Source organism: Otolemur garnettii, unplaced genomic scaffold, assembly GCF_000181295.1.
Source record: "Otolemur garnettii isolate 467f Iridium unplaced genomic scaffold, OtoGar3 scaffold00083, whole genome shotgun sequence".
In the NCBI taxonomy this organism is placed as follows: Eukaryota; Metazoa; Chordata; class Mammalia; order Primates; family Galagidae; genus Otolemur; species Otolemur garnettii.
This window is the reverse complement of record NW_003852478.1, coordinates 4076444-4102422: the sequence shown is the minus strand read 5'-3', so window position 1 is coordinate 4102422 and position 25979 is coordinate 4076444. Positions and strand designations below refer to the sequence as shown.

Here is a 25979-nt window from a genome sequence, read left to right as displayed (position 1 = left end):
ATAGAAAGACAAATCTCACATGTTCTCACTCATGTGGGAGCTAAAGATGAGAAAAAATTGATCTCATGGACAGAGAGTAGAATGATGGTTACCAGATGCCAGGAAGGGGAGTGTGGTGGGGGCCCCAAAGTGGAATGGTTAACGTGTATAAAAATATAGTCAGTTAGATAGAATGAACAATATTTGATAGCAAAACAAAGTGACTGTAATCAACATTAAGTTAGGGTACACCTTAAAATAACTAAAAGAGTGGAACTGGAATGTTCCTAACACAAAGAAATGATAAATGCCTGAGGTGCTGGGTACCCCCAATTACCTTAATTTGATTAATACACATTGTATGCCTGTATCAAAACACTGCACGTACTCTATAAAGATATACAACTACTATGTACCCATAATAATTAAAAATAGAAAAAATTTATCTACAGTAGATAGCAAACAATCTTGAATTGGTCATTTTAAATGCCTTTAAACATAAATCATGCATTTATGAATAAATTTCACAATCCTAATGATTTTACTGTTCACAAAAATCTCTAAATCAAAAATCAAATACCACAAATGTATTACTTTTCTTCCTCGATGCTCACCAGTTAAACAATTCATAGTTTCTCATTTAATGCCCACAATAACCCTATGAAATAGGCATGTTCTCACATTACCAGTCAGGAGAAAGAGCTTTGGGAGGGTAAGTGATCACTCGGCCACATGTTGGTCAGTATTAGGCCTAGGATTTGATCGCTGGTCTTTCCAGGCACATAGGTCCCATCTTTTGTTTTGTTATGTTTTGTTTTATTTCAGAATAATATGAGGGTACAAACCATCAATTTATATAGTTTATACATGTAAGGTTAAAGTCCGAACTGCAGCAGTGACCTCACCCCGGACAATATGTTCACGCACGGTCCTGAAGAGCAGGACCCTTGTGAGCCCCTTTCCCCTGCTTGTATTTGTTTGAGTTTTTCTCTCATGTGGGTCTGTGGCTATTAGTGTACTAGTTTCAACTTAGTATTGAGTATATGTGATGCTTGTTTTTCCAACTTTGGGATACTTTAATTAGGAGGATGTTCTCTAATCCATTTAGGCCAGGCACAGTGGCTCACACCTGCAGTCCTAGCACTCTGGGAGGCCGAGGCAGGTAAATTCTCTGAATTCAGGAGTTCAAGACCAGTCTAAGCAAAGCAAGACACCCCCCACCCCTGTCTACTAAAAATAGAAAAAACTACTGGCTAGGTGCCTGTGGCTTAAGCGGCTAAGGCTCCAGCCACATACACCTGAGCTGGTGGGTTTGAATCCAGCCTGGACCTGCCAAACAACAATGACGGTTGCAACCAAAAAATAGCCAGTGTTGTGGCGGGTGCCCGTAGTTCCAGCTGCTTGGGAGGCAGAGGCAGGAGACTTGTTTGAGCCCAGGAGTTGGAGGTTGCTGTGAGCTGTGATGCCATGGCACTCTACCCAGGGGGATAGCTTGAGGCTCTGTCTCAAAAAAAAAAAAAAAGAGAAAAAACTACCTAATGTTGTAGTGGGTTCCTGTAGTCCCAGCTACTTGGGAGGCTGAGCCAAGAGGATCATTTGAGCATAAGAGTTTGAGGTTGCTGTCAGCCATGAGACCATGGCACTCTACCCAGGATGACTGAGATTCTTTCTCAAAACAAACAAACAAAATAAATAACATCTATCTAGGTTGGTACAAAGGATGCCAGATCTCCATCTTTTTATGGCTGAGTAGTAGTCCATGGTTCATTAATCCATTCATGTGTTCCTGGCCACTTGAGTTGTTTCCACATCTTTGTGATTGTGAACTGAGCTGCTATGAACATTTGAGTGCAAAAGTCTTCATGGTAATGAAGGTAAAGACTTTAAAAGTCTTTTTAAAACTTGGGTAATTTGGGCAAATGCCTAGAGTGGGATCTCAGGGTCTAATGGTAGGCCTACTTTTAATTTCCTGAAACCTCTTCATACGTCTTTCCTGCTGGCTGTCCTGTTTGCAGGCCCACCTGCAGGCCACGCGTGCTTCCTTCTCTCCGCATGCAGGGGAGTAACTGTTTTTTTGTTGGGGACCTTGTGATGTGGCAGGCCATATCCTTTTAGTGACTAAAATGCAATTTTCTTATGCTCCTGCTGGTATTAGGAGCTGGCTGTATTTATGGTGATGGGTCACAGGGCTTTTGTAAAGGAGAACCCACTTTCTATTGAATAAGGAAAAATCTCTTTCCTCAAATGTTCTGCCTCATCGGGTACTAACCATAAAAACACACTAACCAATCCTGGCAGCTGTGATGAGGGCTTGTGACGTAATCTTGAAGTAAAGCTCCAGAAGATCTCAGGAAGGCAAACTGCTGGGATGGTTACCAATGATTAAGAGTGACTGCCACCCAGAGAGGGAGGAAGGTGGCATCACTGTATTAGGCATTTTCTGAGAAAAAGAAAATGCTTATTTAGCTCATTAGAATGTTGCTGTTAGAGCTTGGTGGGAGGCAAAATTGAAAAAAAAATCATCTAGGTCTATGTTTCTTAAATTCCTTCTTCTTTAAAAAATAATACCCCCAAGCCGCCGCCCGCCAATAGTCAAACTTTTGGTATTTTCAGGAGCACTATGTAAGAATTACCACTAGGGGGCATGGTCAACCTGAGTGCCTATTATTAGAACTATCATGAAACAAAAAGTACTCATTTATTCACCTGGTTTCACTAGAAATATAACTTCTTTTCATCTTGGGGAACAAGGGAAAATGGGTTTCTGTCTTAGGGCTTAATATATTTTCTCATTTGGGGCTAAATCTTGTCAAATCCTTGGTAATCCAATGTGGAGATTTTTTACAAAATCAAATAAACAGATACAAAGGAAACTTTCTTCTAATGCCTTTACTGAGCGGCGATTCCTCTGAATCAGGATAGTTTTACACCAAGCCTTTAGAAGAACTGTGGCACCTTCCCAAACACAAGACAGGTTGCTGGACAGAATAAATTCAGAAGCTAGTAGTTATTTTTCTCTCCTTATGTACCAAATTCCAAATGCTCCACCAACACTGAAAAAACAGAAAGACTGGTTTAGTCTCAGGACACATACTTTACTCTGGGTGTTGAGGATAAAGAGCTTGTCATCTGGCTCTAGCAGTTTGCACGCATAAGCTATGTTGATTGCTGTCTCCTGCTTGTCCCCGGTCAGCATCCAGACCTTGATCCCGGCTTTGTGGAGGGCTTCTATAGATTCAGGGACTCCTTCCTGCAGGCGGTCTTCAATGCCAGTAGCACCTAAAAATAACCAAAGTGCACCAGTGTAAGAAACCAAAAACCAGCTGAGGATCACCTAGTCAACAGCTGAATCTTATCTGATAGCCAGCTTGTCCTGGAGCTATACAGGTTCCTGTACAAGTTTGCTTCAGGAGTTTTCAGGTATTCCTGAAGGAGGTGTGAAGACTCAGACCCAAAACATATAATGTAATATTTTGGGAAGGAAGCCCCAAGGGGTCAATGAGTTTATCAAACTTATTTGCTCTCCCTGTGCCCAACTTTCTTATCTGTAAAGTGAAGGGGTTGGATTTATTAACCATTCTCTGCAATTGTATAACTCCAAGGTACTCCCCAAAGTAAGGGCAAGATTTTAAAGAATACTCTTGCCAATAAATTGTAATATCTACCTGCAATGCACCTTCATATTATTAGTTCACAATTCTCTTTTCTAAAACAATGGGGCCAAATATGTGTTTGAATTCAAACATTTTTCAGATTTTAAAAAGGTACTATAACGTATGTGCCATATTTTGTAATACTTGGCAATCTAACATTTCAATATTTCTGCAGAAAAAAACTTACAAATGCTTACACTAGTGAGGGTGATGAAGACTATAAATAGTCTCACATGAAATCAGACCTTATTTTGCTGCCAGAGGAGTTTTGGCATTAAATCCACAGAGAGTTTTGATTTCGGATTTGCAGATGAGGAAATGCACTCTTAAAGAGAAATTACTTGGGAACAGGCATCATCACTCTACTTGTAGATGCTAGATCAATATTTTTCTCCTTAACAGAGGAGTGGAGCTCAGAGGATGGCCTCTTGGTATGTTAATGTTTCTATTACCATTGATCTTAGACCCTAAGGCAGCCGTTCTCAACCTGGGGGTTGCAACCCCTTTTAACAATGCAAATACAGTGTGGCATTAGGAAGGCTGAGAACCACTGCCCTAAGGCAATGGTTCCCAAACTTACATGCCCTTACCATCAGTTAAAGGATAACTTTTAAAAATTCCAGTGCCCAGGCCACGTACTGGACCAATTAAATCACAATCTCAGCAGCTAGGACACAGGCAGCAGTATTTTTTAATCTTTCTAGATAATTCTAAGATGTAACTCAATTTGGGATAAGAGGTGTCAGTTATGCAATTTTAGATGAAATTAGGCCAGAAAGAAAAATAAATTCCATTAGTCTAGTTGCAGGTGTGGGATAAAGGATATAGACCCTGAAACCAGGCAGAGTTTCATGTCTGGTTAGTTAGTAACTAACTCTGTCTGCTACTGGCATGTGACCTTGAAGAGTCACTGAACTGTTCTGTGCCCCAAGTTTTCTTTAAATAAGATGGAGATGTGCTGTAAGGATTAAAAAAGATAACATATATTAAGTTCCTTATCCAATGCCTGGAAATTTCAGCTTTCTTCTCCTGAACCAGGGTATTTATTTTGTTTTACAGTCTGTGCGAAGTGTTATATTCTATGCCAAGGCTGACTACCACAAATGAAGTCCGTTCACTGGAGTGGAAGGTGGGTAAGGATCAGACTGGCCGGGATAGGCAAAAACACATATTTTACATCAAAGTTAAAAAAAAAAAAAGGCACTGGTGCCTATCTTATTTAGGCATCCAGGGTTTTTCAAAACCCTTCTTTCGGGCAACACAACATAAGGTACCTACCAAGTAATGTAAGTTTGTTTTCCAACCTCAGGGCAGATTCAAGTAGTAATTCTTCCCTGTTGTCAATGCTGGTTTCAGCTAAAAAGTGATTCCTCAGCCATTCTGCATACTCAGTGTCACTCATGACCTGTGGAAAGAAGAGCGAGGCATGAAGCGGGTCGTGGAGTCTTGCAGGGTCTTTCCAGGACGGACTCCGGCAGAATATCAAACCCTCAGTCTGTTTTGGCTGCTCCTCCCTCCGGGCACAGTGGTGCCAAGTCTGCAGCCTCACACTAGCTGGACACTGGCTTCCCAAACTCTATGTTCAGACTAGCAACACTGATGACCGATGGCTGCTGTGGACATTGTGGGCAGCATACATGGTGAAAGTGCGTTAATCTCTTTAATTACACCAGAAAATATGCAGTTGGGAGAGGTCTCCAACAGTCTTAAATCAAGGGTGATTCTAACGGTGTCACTGAGAAAGCAGGGTGGGGGATTTGAGGGAGTCTGTAGCCAGCAGCACCTGCAGTATCTTCTGCTGATTACTTTACACAGTTAAAGACTTAAAAAGAGTGGCTATGTGAATGAAGCAGGAAAGTTTTATTGTAAACAAAACTTAAGCAGAATTCCTGGAGAAGCAACAAATGACATATTTTCCTTTGTCTTTGGGTGTCACTGGGGGGAATCAACGTTCCAGTTCTCACGAAGCCGGTGGACCTGAGTAAACAGTGAGGCAGTTTCTCTCTACTCCATTCATTCTTCCCCACGGGTAACGTGGTCTGGGAGAATCCGACCTCTCTCACTTGTATTTTTCTCAGAGGCTCATTCAGTTGAAAAGACAGAAAGTTGGTTTGACTGTGAACTCTCCATTCTTCCTACAACTGTGTGGGGCGGACTTTTGATGCTTTATGTACCCAGTTTCCTGAGTTCCTTGGGGTTCACAGCAGGTCCCACTTCCCCAACTGCAGCTCCCAAGAACTAGAATTTAAGTAAGAAGTAAGAGGTTCTGGCAATAACATCCCTCAAATCATTTCCTGGAGCACTGTCTTTTTTTCTTATTACTTAAATTTTTTATTTACCAAGTACCTGCTATGTACCAAAATTATTCTCAGTAATGTTGTCCCTGCGATAACAAGTAGTAAATTTATAGATAACGGCTTATGGGCAGGTAAGGATTTAAGGGTGGTCTCTGGCCTCATTCTTTCCAAAGCACATTTATAGTCCCCACGGAAAGAAAGGGAGACTCTGAGATTTTTTGCTTCCAAACAACTGGTCACATACAAAGTCACTCACAGATATATTGAGACAGAGAGAACCTGTCTATTCTTTAGAATAGAACTTGTAGGGACCTCTTTGGAAACCACCAATCTGGAATAGAGAAGCTCTGAAAAGAGCCAGTGCCCAGGGACTTCCCCAGTGCCTGAACCAGGGTTTGGTACCTGCTGGTTCTGGGTAAATGGTGGTTAAACGAGAGAAAGAGCAGAAGAGACGAGCGAGCCGGCACCTCACCTTCTTGGCTATGCACAGCGTGCGCAGGCCGCGGGTGGCGTAGTTATCCAGGTGTTTCTGGGTTCTCTCCCTTATTATAATCTGTTGTTTCTCCAGGCTTGCTTCATCTGAAACAACGAACAAGGCACTGAGGTTCCTACCAGTCTGCCTCATTACAGACATTGGTAAAAACAGCGATAGTTCAATCCATGACAGACAAAAGGTTTTGAATCCCTATTGGGTATTATAAAGGGACCCTGCAGGATAAATCTTTCCCTGTTCCTTTCTCCTTGGGCAGAGGAAAGTACCAAAAACTTATTTTAAAATGCAGTTCCCACACCATCGATATCAACAGTAACTACAACAATGCTGGCAGGCATTTAGTGAGCAATTACTGTGTGGTACGCACTTGGCCAAAGCCTCTGTATACATTTTATACAGGACGCCACTAAACCTCTCAGCAGCCCCCCAAAGGGATATACCTTAATCACAAACCAAAGGTGGGGGGTCAGGAAGATGCGAAAACAAACTTTCCCTGATCCTCCAACGATATGAGACTCTAAGACCCATTGAATTGAATACTGAGGCCCAGAATAGTTAGGTAACTTTATTAAAACACGGGTAAGATGGGGTTCAGATTTAAACCAGATCTGGGTGGCCCTAAAACTTATTTGCTTTCTCACCAAATAGCTAGGCAGCTTCCGCCTAGTTCCCCCAGTACTCTTGATCCTCAAATGTTCATTCTAGGCTTTTTTTTTTTTTTGCCGTTTTTGGCTGGGGCTGGGTTTGAACCCGCCACCTCCAGCATATGGAACTGGCGCCCTGCTCTGAGCCACAGGCGCCGCCTACTTCTTTGCTTTTGGAAAGCCACCTAGTGGCCCTTTAATCTCTGAGCCCTTCGTCTCACTACCCCGCAGGAACTCACCTGGGGAAGCTGCTGAGAGCAGCTCCATGATCACAGAGTCGGCGCCCTTTGTATACACCACGACTTGGTTGGAAAGGGGGTGCCGGACCACCACGGACATTCTTTTCCTGACTGAGTCGAAGGGCAGGACGTGTAGCAGTTGAAATGTTAAAGGTCCCAACGCCGCAAAGTCCACGGTGACCTGGTCCGGAGCCCGCGCCTGTAAGGTGCAGCGGTAGGCCCTGGCTGCGTACACCAGGGCCGCTTCATCGGGGCTCTCGGCCTCGTAGCACAGGTCGGAGGCCAGTGCCCGTCCCGAGGGCGCTTCCACCCTGCCGTTGGCGAGGCCGGCCTCGCTGTTTGCTTTCTGGGTTTCCGGGCAGCAGGCTGAGCTGCTGGCGCCCTGGGCGCTCTCACTCAGCCTGGACTCCTCTTCCCCCACCGGAGAAGTCAGCTTCAGTCGACTAAGAAGAGGAAGTCTGCTCGCAAAGGCAGAAGACAGCTCTTTCCCACTGGCCAGCGATGGTGAACTTGACCTTCGGACGGATAATCTCTGGAAGAGGTTTTTAATCTCTTCCAAAGACCTAATGGGCATTCCACTCAGTGACGAGCATCTGCTCTAAGAAAAACAATTTAAGGTCTCGACAGTACAGTCAAAGGCAGTTTATAACAATGTCAAGGGCAACCTGGGACTAAGCGAGGTTAGTTAACCTCCTACACAGCTAGCAGCCCGCTTATTAGTTGTAACTGCCGTGGAAAATATTAAAAAGTAGCCATGATGGGAAAGATGTGGTAGGATTAGTGAAATTATAAATTTCCATAAATTAGGAAGACATTTGACAACTTTAGCAAGAGACATAAAATGCTAATATTGTTAGCAGTGGGCACGCTTATAGCAACTTTTTCCTAAAAAAACACCCCATGAAATACAGACAATTCACAATCTCCATGCTGTGCATCCAAGCAATAATGATTTAAAAATTATAAGCAATTAAGTATTCAGTGATAGCAAAACAGAAACATTTTGAAATGTCATGTAATATTCAAAACTAAAGGTTGTGAAGTCAAGGGGCAGTACTGGAAAAGCTATTGGAATAGTGTAAAAAATATAACAAGTCATAATACACATAACAAAAACACCTGAAAAAAATAAATCCAAAGGTTAACAAAGTGTATTTTTCGCCTTTTACTTTCCAAATTCTATGAAATTTTGTTACTTTGACTTTTCTTTTCTTTTGTGCAGTTTTTGGCCGGGGCTGGGTTTGAACCCACCACCTTCGGCATATGGGGTCGGTGCCCTACTCCTCTGAGCCACAGGTGCTGCCCTGATTTTTCTTTTAAAGAGACTAGTATGCAAAGTAGCTTAAGGAGAAAGAGTCATTAGCATCATAATGTAAATGTGAATTTCTATTTTTATAGAACTTTTTATCTGTGCCCTGATTTCTCTGAGATCTTAACTTTTATCAGTGATTTGTTTTTTGTTTTGTTTAATGTAATTAATTTCAATAGATTTAGGGGTACCGTGGTTTTCCGTTACATGGATGAGTCCTTCAGTGCTGACGGCAGGGCCTTTAGGGAGCTCATCACTCGCACAGTATAAACTGTCCCTGAGAGGTAGTTTTTGATCCCTCTACCTGCCTCTTCTTCCCCCTTCCAAGTCTCCAGAGTCCCTCGTACCACTCTGTGTGACCAGGTATATCTACACCCACCGTTCGACTGCCATTAGTAAGCGAGTACATGAGGCTCCCTTATACCACTCTGTGTGACCAGGTATATCTACACCCACCGTTCGACTCCCATTAGTAACTGAGTACCTGAGGCATTTGTTTCTCTGTTCCTGTTCTTTGGGATTAAAGCGTCCAGTTCCATTCAAGTTATTGCAAAAGACAGTATTTCATCCTTTTTCATGGCCAAGTAGGATCCCATGGTGTGTGTCTGTGGCATGTGTATACATGAGGGACATTCAGGCTGCTTCCTTGTCTTTGCAAAGGTAAATTGTACAGCGATAAACATACAATGTGATGATGTCCTTTCCTTTTCCTGTGGGTAGATGCCCAGTCGTGGGATTGCTGGGTCAAATGGTCTATTTTTAGTTCTTTGAGGTATCTCCGTGCTGTTTTCCATCGAGTTGCACTAATTTACACTTCCATCTATAGTGAATAAGCATTCCCTTTTTACTGAATTTGAAACAGCATCTATTGTCTTTGGACTTTTTAATAACGGCCCTTCTGACGAGGGACTGTGGCATCTCGTTGTGGTTGTAATTTGCACTTCTGCAATGACTAGTGATGTGGAACATTTTTCACATGTGTGTTGCCCATTTGTATATTTTCTTTTGAAAAATGCCTGTTCATGTCTTTTGCCCACTTTTCAATGGATTATTTTTTATTTTTTTTACTTATCTTTTGCTGATGTGTTTGAGTTTCTTGTAGATTCTAGGTCTTGGTCCTTTGCCAGATGCACCATTTGCAAATAGTTGCTCTCAGTCTGTAGGTTGTCTGTTTACTCTTTTGATTATTTCTTTTGCTATGCAAACCTTTTTAGTTTAATTAAGTACTATTTATTTATTTTAGAATTTTTTTTTGAGGTCTTATTTATAATTTCTTTGCCCAGGCCAACGTCTGGAAGAATTTTTCTAAGTTTTCATGCAGAAATTTTGTGGTATCAGGTCTTACATTTAAGCCTTTAATCCATCTTGAGTTATTTATTTATTTATTTTTGGTGTGGTAGAGAGAGGGTGTTTCATTCTTCTTCCCAGTACCATTTGTTGAACAGGGTATCCCCTTTTCCTAGTGTATGTTTTTACCGCTTTGTCAAAGATCATTTGGTTGTAGGTATTTGGCTTTGTTTCAGGGTTTTATCAAGGATTAAACTTAGAATTTAACACTAATGAAAGACCACAATTAGGGTTACATTTTAGCAGGATCCTAACACTTCCTCATTGAGAAATGCCCAGGGAATTGAAAACTTTTCTCCTAAAAAGTAAACATTTTACGATGGAGGACATTATGCTGGTTGATATTTGAATGTATCAACAACTCAGTAATGAAGAGTGAAACACAATCATATGAAGTTTCTGAACTCCACATGAATTCTAACCAGCTCCTTATCTATCGCCTATCGTTACTTTGAAGTTCCTTGAAGCTCTGGCTCTCATACATCCATAGACATTGTCTTTCAAATAACAGAATATTATACACTTTGAGAATAAGGCAATAATATTGCTTAAACAGAAAACAGCAAACAGTCCTCCTTTGGAGATAGATGTATGGGGAAAGCATTAAGCAGGAGAAAAGAGAACATCTAGCGATTTATTCTCCAGCAACACAATCACTTTTTCAAAGAGCAACTTTCTAGGCAAAACCTTGTACAACACAGTTTCTGATCAAGGGCAGCTTAATTGGAAGTAAATTATTTTTACATTAAAATTGACTACCTTAGAAGTTGTCAAAAGATGGGAAATTAAAATTTAATTGGGTTGTGCTGCAAATTGAATTTTAAGTGAATGTGTGGAATGGAGAAGATAGGTATATCCAGGGAAGCTAGCCCAGCAAGGAGGGAATACCAGCCTGCAAAACAAGTGTTTTTCTTAATTGAAAATTAATTTACTATGAATTCTAGGATACAAATAGACTTTAAAAATCCAACTTTTGCAGGAACTTTAGAACCTCGGTATATTTTAGATGTACTGGATTTTAGATTGATTGAGTTCAAACTAACCCAAACTGGAACATGAAAACAGATACATTATCATTGAACTTGATATTAGATCCAGTACTTCATAGTTTGCTCCATGTTATACATATGATGTCGGAGGTCTCAGAAGTCTCAAAGAAAGCTTCCTTTTGGTGAAGAAAACTAAAGAAAATGAACTGCTTTCATCGACCATCCCCTTAGAGGCTGAGTGAGCAGCAGTGAGCAATATTTTCTAGCTTCAAATCTCACTCCACAAACTGATTTCATGACTCTGGGCAAATTACTTAACCTCATCTGTATAATGAAGAATAGTGGAGAAGGTGACTCTTGTTTGCACTGGAGGCCTTACCTTTTGGCGTGGTTGGTTAGGAGCAGAAACCACAACGGTGTTGCAGATTGCCAAAGCAATGAAGAAGTCGATGATGTACAGAGTCTCCAGTGGTGGATGGTGGACGGTCTCGTCTAGGAGACTAAAGAGCTGAGGTGTAATCTGACTAAATTTCTCCAAAAGCCTGGTGTCTGGAACCACATCTGTTTCCTAGAGATCCAATAAGACAGTGCGTTTTTAGAATAAGTATCTGAAAATTATAGAGTTTTAAATCAACGTGAGAAGTAACTTTTATAACCATGATCTATGAAACATGAGATGGTAAACATTATTTTTCTATAAAAGACTTAACATATATGGTGTGATGGAAAATAAGAATAGAAAAATAAAAAAACATAAAAGCAATGGAAAATCCAAAATATACACCATTAATAGAGACTACCTTGACTATTAAACCAAATAGGAGATAGGAACAATACCTTTCACTGAAATCTAGTTGAATAAGTGTTTTCTCATTTTGAAATAAACAATGCCAGAGATATATTTTATTGTGTTATTTAAGCAGAACATTTTCTGGCTCAAGTCACTGCTACTGTAAAAACCAACTCTCCAAAATAAAAATCATTATAAGCAAACTAACATTTAATCAGCATTTCCCAGTAATATTACAAGACATGATTAATAAGGGGTCTTTCAGGAGATTTCTGATCACCAAATATACATATTTAGCAACTATGCTTTCCTCTTAAACATTGTCTATGGATTTGCTCTAAGAAGTTGTTATTGAAAAAAAAAGTACTTTGTTTCACACATACTTTGTTTCATTCTCATACTCAGTTTTAACAAAAGAATGTTGTAATATAAATCCGATTATAATCCAGTAACATGTAGTCAATGCTTCAGAAATTTTTCAGCTGAGCCCAAAGAAGGACCATCTGTTCAAAATCAAGGTTGTACAAAACATCACTGTATTCTAGAAGAGTCTTGACTGCAATTGGCCTGCAAAGCACATCGACTGTAAGAAGATCAGGAGAGGAGATTCCGAGAAAAGAGCAAACTACAGAGATGTATGATATTGGACTCCAGAGATGATGGCTTGTATTTATGCTTAGGTGAGAATTAACGTAGGTTTAATAAGAAAAGAGCCTGGGATGGAAACCTTCAGGCTGTGGGTTCAGGTCTCAGCTCCATTGCACACCAGCTGGTGGCCTCAGGCAGCTTACTTGGCTCTTTATGCATCATTTTCCTCTTCTGTATAACGATAAAAATAACATTTACCTCCTAGGGTGGCTTACAAAGTACCTTACATGTCTGAGCTGAGACCAGGAGGACAGGAGCCCCAGTAATTTAACATTTGTTTTCCTTCCCACATGACACCCTCACATATGGGTTTAAAAGGTCCAAGTTATCTGCTGTCACAAAGCATCCTTCAATTTCTATCTAAACACATCAATTTCCAGTGTCCTGTGCTATTTGACTTAGCATAATTTATACCTTGTGGCAGAACGATGGAGATTCAGCCCCCAGTGGCCATCATTAAAGAGCTGGCCATATTCCCTCCTAAAGTCTCACAGACAGAGTCACACTGAGCTGGTCCTTCCATTCACTCTGTTACTCGGGAAAGAACCTGGCCTCAAGGACCTGCTTGCCAATGTCAGCAGAAGAAAGTGGTACAATTGTAGAGACGACTTTCTTTAGTCAACCAGAAGTTGCCTGGGAAACACTGTGTAGTATTTTATCAAGGCCTATGATTATGATTATATTGCTGTCTAATGCTAGCGAGATTCCATGGATGGGGCAATCTTTCCAAAGGCATCCTTCTCAGAATGTTAGTATGCAATTAGCAAGAAAAGAAACAAAGAAGTCCACACTAAAATAAGTCTAAGAAATATTTAAATTACGCAATTGTATTAAATTAGAGCACTTCTCTGAGATTTTAATGGGTACTAGGAATCTCCAAGAAGAGGCTGGTATGTATAGACTTCTCAAATTCTATTTTTTAGGGAAATTTATTTCATATAACACATTTGGGAGTGAGTTAGAGACCTTAGAAGCTAATAGTTGTTCATTGTATCAATGACATCATAAAGAATGAGGTCCAGGAATTCTGGAAAGATGGCAGATTGATGGTAACCCTTGGCAGAGGCTCCTGAGCAGAGGAAGAAAAACTAGATGGAATCGGACTCTATGAAGCCAAAGACGGGGAGCTGGGCCAAGAAAGAAGTTCAGCAAGCTATAACTCCAAACAAAAGTATTCAAGAAAACAAATTACAGGTACGAAGCCTATTGACTAGAGGACAGGAGACCCCCTCCTCCAAGCAAGAGGCCTGCTGCAGGTTGTGAATGAGCAGAGAACAAATGACCTCTCATTTTACCTCGCTGGAGAGAGCTGCTAAACTCCAGGTAGGTCTCACTTATGATCTTTCTCTAGGAAGGACCCACTTATGAACCTAGACACCCCCCGCCAGGCATAAAATTGAACAGATCTTTTCCCTGAAAAGTCTAAACTCCTAGTCCACCCTTTCCCCCTCACATGGCAGCCTGAAGTTCTGACCCCTGCAGAGCACAGAGTGTTTGATCTTTTCCTGAGAGAAATGAGCATACTGTGGACCACCATCCATCAGCACAGAATCTGTGACTAACAGGGAAGAAAGAGGGTATGGGAAGAAAGGGACACTTGGTGGGAGGAGGAGCAATCCCCTGGTTATGACTATGCCTGGCCAGTGGCAGTGTTGACCCTCAGTTTGGGCTGTGTCTGGTGGGATAGGGTGCTGCACCCCCAGCTCTGATGGCACCCACAGAAGGAGAGTGGTTGCCCCATGTGGACTGAGTTTGGCAGACAGGGCTGGTCCCTGAGCCTGTGAGCAAAGGTTTGATAGGTATGGATTGAGACCTGACAGCAAGGGCGTGGTTCCCTCATTCCAACAGAACCACAGAGCAGTGGCTTACTGGGTGTAAACCAAGACCTGAGGGCTACCCTAGCTGGGCTGGTGAGCAGAAGCTTACCAGGTGAGGATTGAGATCCGATGGTGGAGTGTGGTGCCCTAACTCCAACAGAGCCTGCAAACGGAGGCTTGCCAGGCAGCAGACTGAGACTGGCAGGCAGGGGCATGGTCCCCTGACTCCAACTGGTCTGGTAAGCAGAGGCTAGCTGGTGTGTGAGGGCATGGCCCCTGGCTCCAGCAGGGCCTGTGAGTAGAGAAGCAGACAACAGCGTGGACTGAGTCTGGCAGGTGGTAGTGTGGATCCCTGGCTCCAATTGTGCTGTTGGAGACCCTTGAATCCCTCTCTGTTGGGCAAGGTTGGAGACAATTTGGTTGGAACCCGTGTGTGGGGCTGTCCACTCGGGGACATTTTGAGGTTGACCTTCGAAGTTCTGTAGTGGAAAAGAACTGAAGCGTGGGAGCTAGGTGTTGCAGCTATTTGTATCTCTTCATAGTTGAGATTTAAACCTAATACTGTGGTTTCTCAGGATAGGGTAGAGGTTGGCTGTTATCAAAACAGAGCTCACTTGAGCTATCTCACCAAGTAGGTCCTCAGAGTCTCCTGCTAAAACTCTGAAAGGGGCCTTTGTAAGGTTGTAGGAGATAAAGCACAATTACAAAGCCTCACACTTTGGTAAGGGGCTATCTCTACTACCTGGGAACCCCAATTCAATCTCACCCTACCAGTTCTAATAACCAACCAGTGGAAAATAAACATGGTGTGGACCCAACAGAAGAACTCTGGCAACATGAATAACCAGAGTAGATCAACCACCCCCACCCAAGAAATGACAAAGGAGATGAACTGAAGATGCCATGCATAGACAAAAGGCAGCATGTCAGAAATAAAATTCAGAGTATGGATGGCAAATAACAAATAGAATGGAAGAAAAGGTAGAAATTTAATTCCAAAGAGTAGTTCTAGAGTTGTCTCAAGAATTTAATGAATTCAAAGCCCAAGTCACCAAAGATATGGACATAATGAGAAAAGAGATAGCAGAGCTTAAGGAAATGAAAAAGTTAGTTGAGGAGTTCCAAAATACAGTAGAATCCCTCAGTAATAGAGTTGACCAGGTAGAAGAAAGGATCTCTGAAACTGAAGACAAAGCTTTTGAACGTTTCCAAACACTCAAAGAGGCAGACAAATGGAGAACAAAAACTGATCATTCCCTGAGAGAGCTGTAGGATCACTCCAAAAGATCAAACATTCGTCTTATAGGAATTCCCAAAGGAAAAGAAGATAGTCCTAAAGGTACAGGTGCTCTACTCCAAGAGATTTTGGAGGAGAATTTCCTAAGCATTGCAAGAGATACAGAACTTCAGATAGCAGACACTTTCACAACCCCAGGAAGACTCAATTCAAATAAAGCATCTCCTAGACACATTGTTATTACCTTTGCCAAAGTTAAGATGAAGGAGAAAATTCTGCAAGCAGTCAGACATAAGAAAAGCATCACCTACAAAAGGAGAAATATCAGAATGACTGCAGATCTCTCAGCTGAAATGCTTCAAGCCAGAAGAAGATGGTCACTGACCTTCAGTCTCCTAAAACAAAACAACTTCCAGCCCTGGATCCTCTATTCAGCTAAACTGAGTTTCATTTGTGATGGAGATATCAAATACTTTAATGACATAGACATGTTGAAGAAATTTGCCATAACTAAACCAGCTCTCTAGGATATTCTCAGACCTATACTAGTGCAATGCTCTACCTCCAAAGTAAACTCACTCAGAAAATTTTTAATAAAACCCAAATTCCAAAAGGAAATTTGAAAGGATTAAAAATGTCTATTGGATATCTGAAAATCATGACACCCAAAACACAACCAGGCTTATCAATCCTCTCAATTAATGTGAATGGTTTAAATTGTCCTCTAAAGAGGCATGGGCTGGCTGACTGGATACATAAACTCAGACTGGATATCTGTTGTAGAAAAGAATCTCACCTTACCTTAAAGGATAAAAATAGACTCAGGGTGAAGGGATGGACTTGTATAATACAGACAAATGGAAACCAGAAAAAAGTAGGGGTTGCAATTTTCACAGCAGATACAATGGCTTTAAACCAACAAAAATAAAGAAAGATAAGGAAAGTCACTACATATTTGTCAAGGGAAACACCCAACATGAAGAGATTTCAATAATTAACTTTAATGCACCCTACCAGGATGTTCCTCAATTCTAATGTATATGAACAACTTGATATCTTCCTGCACTATAATAGCTGGAGATTTTAACACCCCTTTGACAGTTTTGGATAGATCCTCCAAGGAAAAACTAAACAAAGAAATATTAGACTTAAACCTGACCCTAGAACAAATGGATTTACAAACCTCTACAGAACATTTCACCCTAATAAAACTGAATATACTTTATTGTCATCAGCCCATGGATCATCCTCCAAAATAGATAATATCCTAGGACACAAGTTTAACCTCAGCAAATTTAAAAGTGTAGAAATTATTCCTGTATCTTCTCAGACCACCATGGATAAAAGTTGTACTCAACAGCAATGGGAATCTTCATATTCAAACAAAGTCATGGAAGCTAAATAATCTTAGGCTGAATGACAGCTGGGTCAAAGAACCGCACGATGTGGGGGACAGCACCTGGAGCAGGCAGAGACTCAGAACTGCGGGGCATGGGGGACATGATGTGGAGGAGGAATGGTCAGAATATGGTTAATTGGCCTCTTTCTCCTTCAGGTCTGTGCTATTTAGGAATGGGAAGGGGTCAACAGAAGGCATTTGTAACCACACTTCAGCCAAAGTTGCAGAACTACAGTGCTGAGCCCCCAGAATTGGAGTAGGGTGGCAGCAGGCAGTGAAATAAAAACCCCGGGTACAGATGGAATGAGGGGTGGGGCAGGGAGCAGTATTAGAGCTGGGCCAACTTTCTCTCTCATCTAGAGTATCTTTGTCAATTATCAAATCAGGTTTGGGGATTTGCATAAAGAGTTAAAGCAGGTTTCTACCACTCTCAATTTTAGAACAAATTTAACATTTAAATTATGTTAAAGCTGTCCAAAATCTTCCACAAATACAATTTTAGGGCAAAGGGAGTCTTGGCCAGTTTGGTCTTGTTTAATTTGGATTTAAATAGGAGACAGAAAAAAACCAAAGGAAGGAAGGAAGCTGAATGTGAAATCTACAACTCAGTAGAAAGGCATAACATGAATCAAGAGAAGAAATCTAAAATTTGAGACAGTCAGGTATCCTGCAGGATGAGGACAAAGGCACGCGGTTCTCACCATGGACCCAGATAAGGCTTTGTTTACATGGCGGGGAGCTGTCCACACTGTGTTCTGTTTCCTGTGCTCTAATTAGAAGCACACATTTTTGCGGAATTTTAAAAAGAGGTGTATTTGAGGGCCAGGGGAAGATAGTAACAATATGTATTTATGCAAACAGCAACATCCTTTAGTCTATTTCTCCATCCTCTCCTTATGGAATATAAGATCAGCAAGTGTTTGATAGACTCATACAAAAATAAACCTTTATTACTCATTCACGTGTCAGGCACAGTCCTTACTTTAAAGGAGTGTCAAAACTCTCTGGAGAGAGATTGTGTACACACAGGTGGAAACATTCAAGCCAGATGACCTGAGCCTCATTCTCAAGTTAATAGGCGTTCACAGAAGGCAGAAGCTGTCCATCGCAGGAAAAAGAACACAAGTTAATTATATAATCCTGCATCTCAATGAGGAAGATTTGGATCTTGAGAATATCATTATGGATGCAGTTATATAGCTAAGAATTGTATGTGGTGACTCTATGCCTTCTTGATTCACCAACTATCTTAGTCACTAGAGATTATTTTCATGAGACCACCTAAAGTAGGAGAATGTTCCATGCCTATAATTTTCTTTCTGATGACCCATCCTTAAATATTCTTCTCGGCTTTTCTTCTCTCTATATATCATTCTCTGGTGCTTTCAGGACCTGTGGTCCTGAGTTTCTGGACTTTTCCCACTTCCTTTGACAGTGATTCTCATTGGCATGGTCTTGCAGACTGGAGCCAACCCCAGCCTGGCCCAGCTCATGGTCACTTTTCCCCCACGCTCAGCGCACAGGCCAACATCACGCCATCAGTCATCCCATTCTCTGAAACTAGATTGGCTCATAAACAGTGCATTAGTCTCTTTAGGCTGCTAGGCCAAAATATGATAAACTGGGTAGCTTATAAACAACAGAAATTTATTTCTCACAGATCTGGAGGCTGGAAGCCAAGTTCAAGGAGCCCACAGATTCAGTGTCTGGCGAAGGCCTGCACCACAGTTGATAAAAACAGCACCTTTTTGCTGTGTCCTCACATGGTAACAGATTAAACAAACGCCATTGGGCCTGTTTTAGAGGGTCACTTATCTCATTCATGAGGGTTCTTTTGGGGGGCCTAACATGAATCACCCCCCACAAAATAACACAAAGGACCTAGTTAGCCTTCCTCTGCCCCAAAAGAAATTCATGCCAAAGAACCCTAACTCACTAAAGCCCTAAGGGGCAAGCTGTGGAATTTGCATGTCTTCTAGGCCCCATATATAAAAGGGGTTTCTAACTGCCCCTGGGCACAGATGCCCTCTTTGCCCACCCAGGTGGTTGTCCCCCCTTTCAATAAACCTAGCCTGAACCTCTTCACTCCTGGTCTTTGGGTATCATGGTTCATACCTTTCAGGCTCCACCCTCATATCCTAATCAACCCCCCTCCAGAAGCCTCACTTCCTCAAGCATACTTTATTGAGAATGGATATTCAGAAATGGATGTTGATTGGAAATGAATGAATCCTTGCTTTCCAGGAGCTAATGGAATATCAGAGGCAGAAACAGCCCACTGTCACATGGCACAAGGGAAGGAAGAACAGTGTGAACAGAGCTTGGAGGCTGGAGGAAGAGGTGTGATTTAATGGAGTTATTAAATAAACATTTTATCACATTTGGTGACCAGAGGTAGTATATGAAGAGAAAATATATTTTAGACAGGGGAAATAATATGATAAAGGCACAAAGATACTCAACTAAGCAACAATCAATCATTCATTCCAAGAAGAGGCTGAGACTTGATCAGGAAACTGAGAGGGAGGGTGTGGCTCAGACCCCCTGGTGTCCAGCACCAGGCCACTTCATTCTACCCAAGAGCTGACCTGTGCTTACTTTCAGCTGGGTGGAGAAGGTACAAGGATAGGTCAAAAGATAAAACAGAAGAAAAATGTATTTCTGCTATAGCCTTGGAACGAGTGTAGAAAAGAGACTTTTTTCTTTTCAAAAGTTGGAGAAAAATGAAGTCTAGATGTTTGACAGTTTCACACATGGAAGAGATACAACAGGTTTATATCCTTGGTGTTGCAGAAACACAACAGACTGAAATGACACTGCAGCTGCTGCAATTGTACATTTGGTGGCAACTTGAAAAGCGCCAGAAGATGCCCTTCAAGGCCCTCCCAGGACAAATGAGGTCCCTGGGGTCTACTCATATCAGGTCACCACTCTGAAAGTTATATAAACAAGTTGATGTAGAAACATGAGGGTTCCGGAAAGGGGGCCTATTCTTGCTGTGTGCCCTGCTTCAGAGGTGTTACCAGTCTCACGGGCTGGGGAACCCTCATCTTGGTCCAGCACAAGAGTTAATAAAGTGTGAAAGGCAGGGAAGGAAGTTGCATTTTGTAGAAGGAATTTAAGTGCAGCGAACTTTGATTTCTTGTTCTTTCACGCCAGCATCCTCCTTCCGTTTCCCGTCATCTTCATGGTCTTCTATTTTTTCCTGCAGTAAAATGGTTTTAAATGACTAGTTCCTGACACTTCCCACTGGGACTTAAGAACACATCCTACTGTTCTCTAAAATAGAAATATTAGAAAATGCCCTTATGGAGGCCTGGAATGGGAAAGAAGGCACAGTTTTGGTGGGATTTGGAAGATCACAGAGCAATAAAGAAGCCCGTGAATTTCCCTCTCTGCGAGACGTACTTACCTGTCTCTGGATAACTATGCTAAGTTTTGCTGCTTGTGAGAGTAAGTCATGATCCTTAAACCAAGGCAAACTTCTTCAGGTTCAGACATGAATGGACTTGACCAGAAATACATTTTTCAGAAATGGCATACTACCTCTCAACAGGGAATTATTTCAAAACATAGAATGTTGTAACACTGTTTGCTTATACTTCTAATTATGAGTGTCAATCCGCTGAGCTGCAATCACATAGTCTCTGTTAAGGCAGAAGAAGGCAACAGAGTTTGACTCTACCCTAATGACAAAGCTGTGCTTTCACCATACCCGATGGAGGTGCAAGATTCCAGGCATGATTCACACTTACAATGGGGCTACTGAAAGCAGCCTGTCTGGAGTGAGGCACTTCACTGGCTCCTTCCCCGCTTCCTACAGCAACAGCGCTCCCCGCGAGCTGCCTGGAGGGCTTACTTCCCAGAGGCTCATTATGCACTGGCCTGCAGCTGTGGGCTCTTGGTTTCGCCATATTGCTGAGGGAGCCACTCTCAGCGTCTGGAAAATCTTCATCTTCGGAGACAGCTTCCTGATAGGACTCTAACCTCTTGGCTGGAGGATAAAAAATCATACTGAGTCATCTGAGAAGAACCACTTGCAAGCTGAATGTTACGGTTACTTATACAGCTATTTCCTGCACCGCCTCCACTTTCAAACCTGGCCACCAAGCCCCCACCACCCACCTCCACACCCTTAATGAATGAACTTACCTCACGCTTCACTGAGTAAAGTAGAAGTAATCAGGTAGGAACTCGTCTATTTTTCCATCCTCAAATCTATCAACTTACCTGCATTTGTCCCCACTCTCTGTCTCTCCTCCTGCCTCTCTGGATAAAGTCCCCTTCCATGTCTCGACTGCCCAGCTCTCCCTCGGAATCCCCAGTGACTCCCCTTAACATCTTCCCTCTTTCATGTACACCAATCTCTCGTCCACTGATTTCCTGACTTCATGTCCCAGTCTCTTCACTGACATTGATCTTGTCTAGTGTCTCATAAGTACTGAATAAATGAATGCTTGTTGAATAAACAAATACCAGTCATCTTAAACTTAACAAAAGCAGAACTCTATCTAGGTCAGCAATGAGCTCTTTGTTGCCAAATCCAAGCTTACATCTGTCCTTACCTTATGTAAACCATTATTGTTATTCTTATTACATCCAACAAAGTTGGCCTTTCTTTCCTTCTTGCAATGTCTCTTTTGCCTTGTTTTCCTCCTCCCACAATCGCTGCTGCTTCCTAGTTTCTCCTGATGTCTCTTCTCTTCATCTCAGCCCTCAAATACTGGAGAGTTGCAAGAGCTCCTTCCCTCATCCACATACACACCCTTCCTTGGTGATTGCATCCAATCCCGTTTTGAAATGTAACCTCTGTGCATGTGACCTAAGCATGGTATAAACTTATGCCTTCAACTCTGACCTCCCATTGGCAGGAATCCAGCCCTCCACCTGATACCTCCTCCTGGAAACCTATGAGGCTCTTCCAGCAGATTCAGGCACAGCTCACTCCCCTGTTCCTTGAAGTCTCCCATCATGTCCCCTGGCCAGTGGAGATCTGAACACGCTATTTATTTTGATCTTACACGGGGAACTACCACCATCTATATGTTAAACATTTATCTTATTTATTTTATTTTTTGAATCATACAGCAGAATACAAACTCCAAGAAAGTAGAAAATTTTGTCTGTCTTGTTCATATGTTATTCTCAGGGTCCAAGGCAGTGGCTTATAGGTACTCAAAAAATGCTTATTGAATAAATAGCAGTTTAAATTTAACATGGTCAAAAGAGAAGTCTTTTCTTCTTCCTCCCCAAATTTGCTTTCTCTGGTGTTCTCCATCTTTGCAAATGACATCAAACTATCTACCTTGTTATCTAAGCAAAAAATTTAGGATTCGCCTTAATTCCTCTCTTCTTCTTCATATTGAAAGTATCACCAACATTTGCTCACTGTACACCCAAAATACATCCCCGATATCTCCACCTCTCTCAGCCCAAGTCATCATCATCTCTCAGCTAGATCAGCGCAGCAGCCTTAGTGCAGCAAGCCCTCCTTGCTGCTCTGGGCTCCATTTCTCAAATAGTAGCTAGGGTGATATTCCTAAAAGACAAAGTGGATCAGACCATTTCCTACATAAAATTCTCTAATGGCTTCATAATTGTCTTAGAGTAAACCTGGACTCCTTAGCCTGACTTATGTAGCCCACAATGACCTGATCCCTGCTGACCTCTCTAACTTGCTTGCCCCCTTCTCCTTCCACATTCCCTCCAAAATTCAGAATCATTGGAAAATGATTTCTTTACTTCAAAAGCTAGCAAGCTGCCTTTCTCCTGTCTAAGGGCTCTATACCAGCCGCTCCCTCTGACTGAAATAGTTTTGCCACTGAATTTCAAGACTATGTCCTTCAGATCTGGGCTTTCATGTCCCATCTAGTGAGGCCCTGCCTGACCAGCGAATCCAAAGTAGCCATCTAATCCTTCTATATCTCACCACCCTGTTTTCATTTTCTACAAAACGCCTACCACTATTTAACATTGTTCTTGATTCTGGCATCTAGAAAATAGATAATCAATAAATTTGAGCTTGTTGGGTTGTTAGTTGTCTCTGTGTAGCCCACTGAATAAAGCCTGGTTGGGGGTAAGTTATTTTTTATAAAATGAAGAATATTTGCACATTCTTTTTGTTATAATTGTTTTGTCTGTAATTTTTAAAGGCAAGAGAAGTCTAAGGGGCTATGTGGTAATCCTAGGTTCTAGTACCAACTTTGCAAAAACTAAGAGGTTTTCTGCAAGTCAGTGGACTTTCTGGGCCTCTGTGTACAGAATGAAACATTTCAGAATGAACAATTTCGATTCAATGACTTTAAGATATTTTCCAGTTGTGCAAGCCTCATTATATTTTCTGCCTAAATAATAGAGAATATTTTTCTGAATGATATTTCAGCTTCAAAAACTGGTCCATGTATCATGTCCCAAAGATTCCAATCTACATCATTCTTACCTATGCTTTCGCTTGGAATATCCAGTCTTGTCCTTTCTATTTACAGCAGGCCTGAACATCTTTAAAGCTTGCTTCGAATGCAAGCTATTTGAAGAAGATCCCTGTACTCAGCCATGCCAGTCATTGGAAACTTCCAGCTTTCATGTGCAGAAAATGCTATTCACAAGGCATTTGGCTTACTTAATTAATTATAACAATCATCTGACTAGGTACCATTAATACACACTTTTTAGAAATAAATAAACTTAACTAATTTGCCCCATCTCACAAAAATGTTAAAAGCTAATCTGAAAGCCATTTCCATAGTCAGTTCTCTGAGACATCATGCTGTACTTTTTTTTAGAGGTCAAAGACACTTTTCAGCATCTTCCAGTGTACAGGAGAGGCCCCCACAACAAAGAGAAATTTAGCCCAAAATGTGAACAGTGCTAAGATTGGTAAATTCTTGAGAGTACATTGCACATTCTTGATGGTGCAATAAATACCATTTAAAAAATAGAGAATTAGGTCAGCACAGTGACTCATATCTGTAATCCTGGCACTTTGGGAGGCTGAGGGTGGGGGGATTGCTTGAGCTCAAGCCTGAGCAAGAGCAAGACCCGGTCTCTACTAAAAGTAGAAAAACTAGATAGGCACTGTGGTGGGCTCCTGAGTCACAGCTACTCAGGAAGCTGAGGCAAGGGGATTGTTTGAGCCTAAGAGTTTGAGGTTGCTGGACTAAGATGTTGCAGCACTCTACCCAGGGTGTAAAATGAGACTCTCTCAAAAACAAAAAAGAGTACAGTCTTTTACCCAGGGGTTTAAGTTATAACACTGCCAGCGAATGTCTGGAGCCACAGATAGTAAGAACCTACATGTGCTAATTTTTTATAAACTTACACACCTATGATAAAGTTTTATTTATAAATTAGGCAAAGTAAGAGAATAACAACAATAGCTAAAAGAAAATAGAACAATTATAATAATAATATACTATAAAATTTATATGAATGTGTTCTCTCTCTTTCTCTCTCTCTTTCTCCAAGAATCTTCTGGTACTGTACTGTGAGTAACTGAAACCATAGACAACAAAATCTGGCAGGAGGAAGCACCGCGGTACCTCAAAGCACATACAAACATGGCGGCCACACTGAACGATCATGCACCTTCTTCCAGCCACGTTTAGGGAAATCAGTGATTGCGTAATTACTATAACACCAGGTAGCTCAACTCTTACTGTAGGGCAAACTTGCTCAACAAGTAGAAATACAAGAGTGGGCTCAAGAAGACGGGTGTGACTCAACCTCTGATGATTCTGTGACAAGCTACGGGAAGCAAACAGACCAGTAAAGTCACAACGTGATTCAGAAAACACAGCTGCTGAACTATGATTCCAGACCCTGGTGAAAATCATATAATAAAAATGGGGTATGATAAGCAAAGGTTTCTTATCATATTGATAAACAAAACTTTCCCAGATGGTCATAAAGACTTAATATTTCTCTTACAGTGAGTTCTGAAATTTAGTTCCATAAATGTTTCAACATGGGACAGGGATTCTTGCTTTCTGCCTCATAAGAGAAAACACACAAAGCAGGTTCTTTTCTTTTCCTAAAGGTAGGTACTAAGTTGGGCACCACATCATCTGCTTTATTTCTCTTCTTTTTTAATCCTTAATCTGTCTTTCTTTCTCTTTCCCTTCTTCACATCCCCAGTACCCTGACTATAGACTGTTACTTGCATTGATTTGGTTTCTAGAAGAAGTGGGCATTAGACTATAGATCAAAAAGTTTACTATACTTCCAACCTGCTCTCTAAAGGGCCATAACTAAGGGTAAACAACATTCAGATGAGCTTCCTTCAACAGGACCTCTGCATCATCCATCAAACCTTTCTCCATGAACTAAATCCCCAAACATTTCCTGCATTCCACCTTTTACCTGCTTGTAAACAACACGCTCAGCTAAGCATCTTCATCTGTATTTTCCACATATCCTTGATACACATACTTTTTGTTCTAAAATAATCCCTGATACATGTCCAGCATCCCAAGAATGCCCACCATCCCACCTTCAAGAACCAACCTTTAATCAGTGCAAAATCCCCCAAATTGATGGCTTGAAAATCAAAATAATATGGGGCAAGAACAAGGACTCTGATCTTTTGACAATTACCATAGTAATTTTATGCTTACATGTCTGCCTCTCACATTGGAATAAATTTCTTAAGAGCACTATTTCTTATTTTATTTTATTATTTATTTATTTATTTTTTTGAGACAGAGTCTCACTTGTTGCCCTTAGTAAAGTGCCCTGGCATCACAGCTCACAGCAACCTCAAACTCTTGGGCTTTTGCAATTTTCTTGCCTCAGCCTCCTGAGTACCTGGGACTACAGGCACCCATCATAACGCCTGGCTATTTTTTTTTTAGAGATGGGGTCTCACTCTTGCTCAGGCTGGTCTTGAATCTGTGAACTCAGGCAATCCACCCACCTCAGCCTCCCAGAGTACTAGGATTACTGGTGTGAGCCACCATGCCTGGCCACTATTTCTTATTTTAATACCAATAATTAAAACAACAGTAATAACAATAGCTAATATTTGTAGGAAACTCAGTCTCTGCCATGGTTGGCTCTAACACCTCAAGAGAATTATCTTCTCTTGTGTTCCTTATCATTCAATGAGGTAGATACTATCATTAATCCTTTTGATTATGGCAC

General features: G+C 41.4%; 1 protein-coding gene across 3 annotated transcripts in view; it reads right to left on the bottom strand.

The window, feature by feature from the left end:
- ATP10D (ATPase phospholipid transporting 10D (putative)) overlaps nucleotides 1-25979 on the bottom strand; it is a 103200-nt gene that overhangs the window by 24525 nt on the left and 52696 nt on the right. For all 3 annotated transcript variants that reach the window (XM_023515998.1, XM_023516000.1, XM_023515999.1), the window contains exons 10-15: nucleotides 20597-20835; nucleotides 11330-11518; nucleotides 7306-7903; nucleotides 6402-6508; nucleotides 4911-5037; nucleotides 3074-3258 (exon numbers count right to left, since the gene is read on the bottom strand). In XM_023515998.1, the coding sequence (XP_023371766.1) occupies nucleotides 3074-3258; nucleotides 4911-5037; nucleotides 6402-6508; nucleotides 7306-7903; nucleotides 11330-11518; nucleotides 20597-20835 (1445 nt within the window). The remainder of the gene's footprint in view (nucleotides 1-3073; nucleotides 3259-4910; nucleotides 5038-6401; nucleotides 6509-7305; nucleotides 7904-11329; nucleotides 11519-20596; nucleotides 20836-25979) is intronic.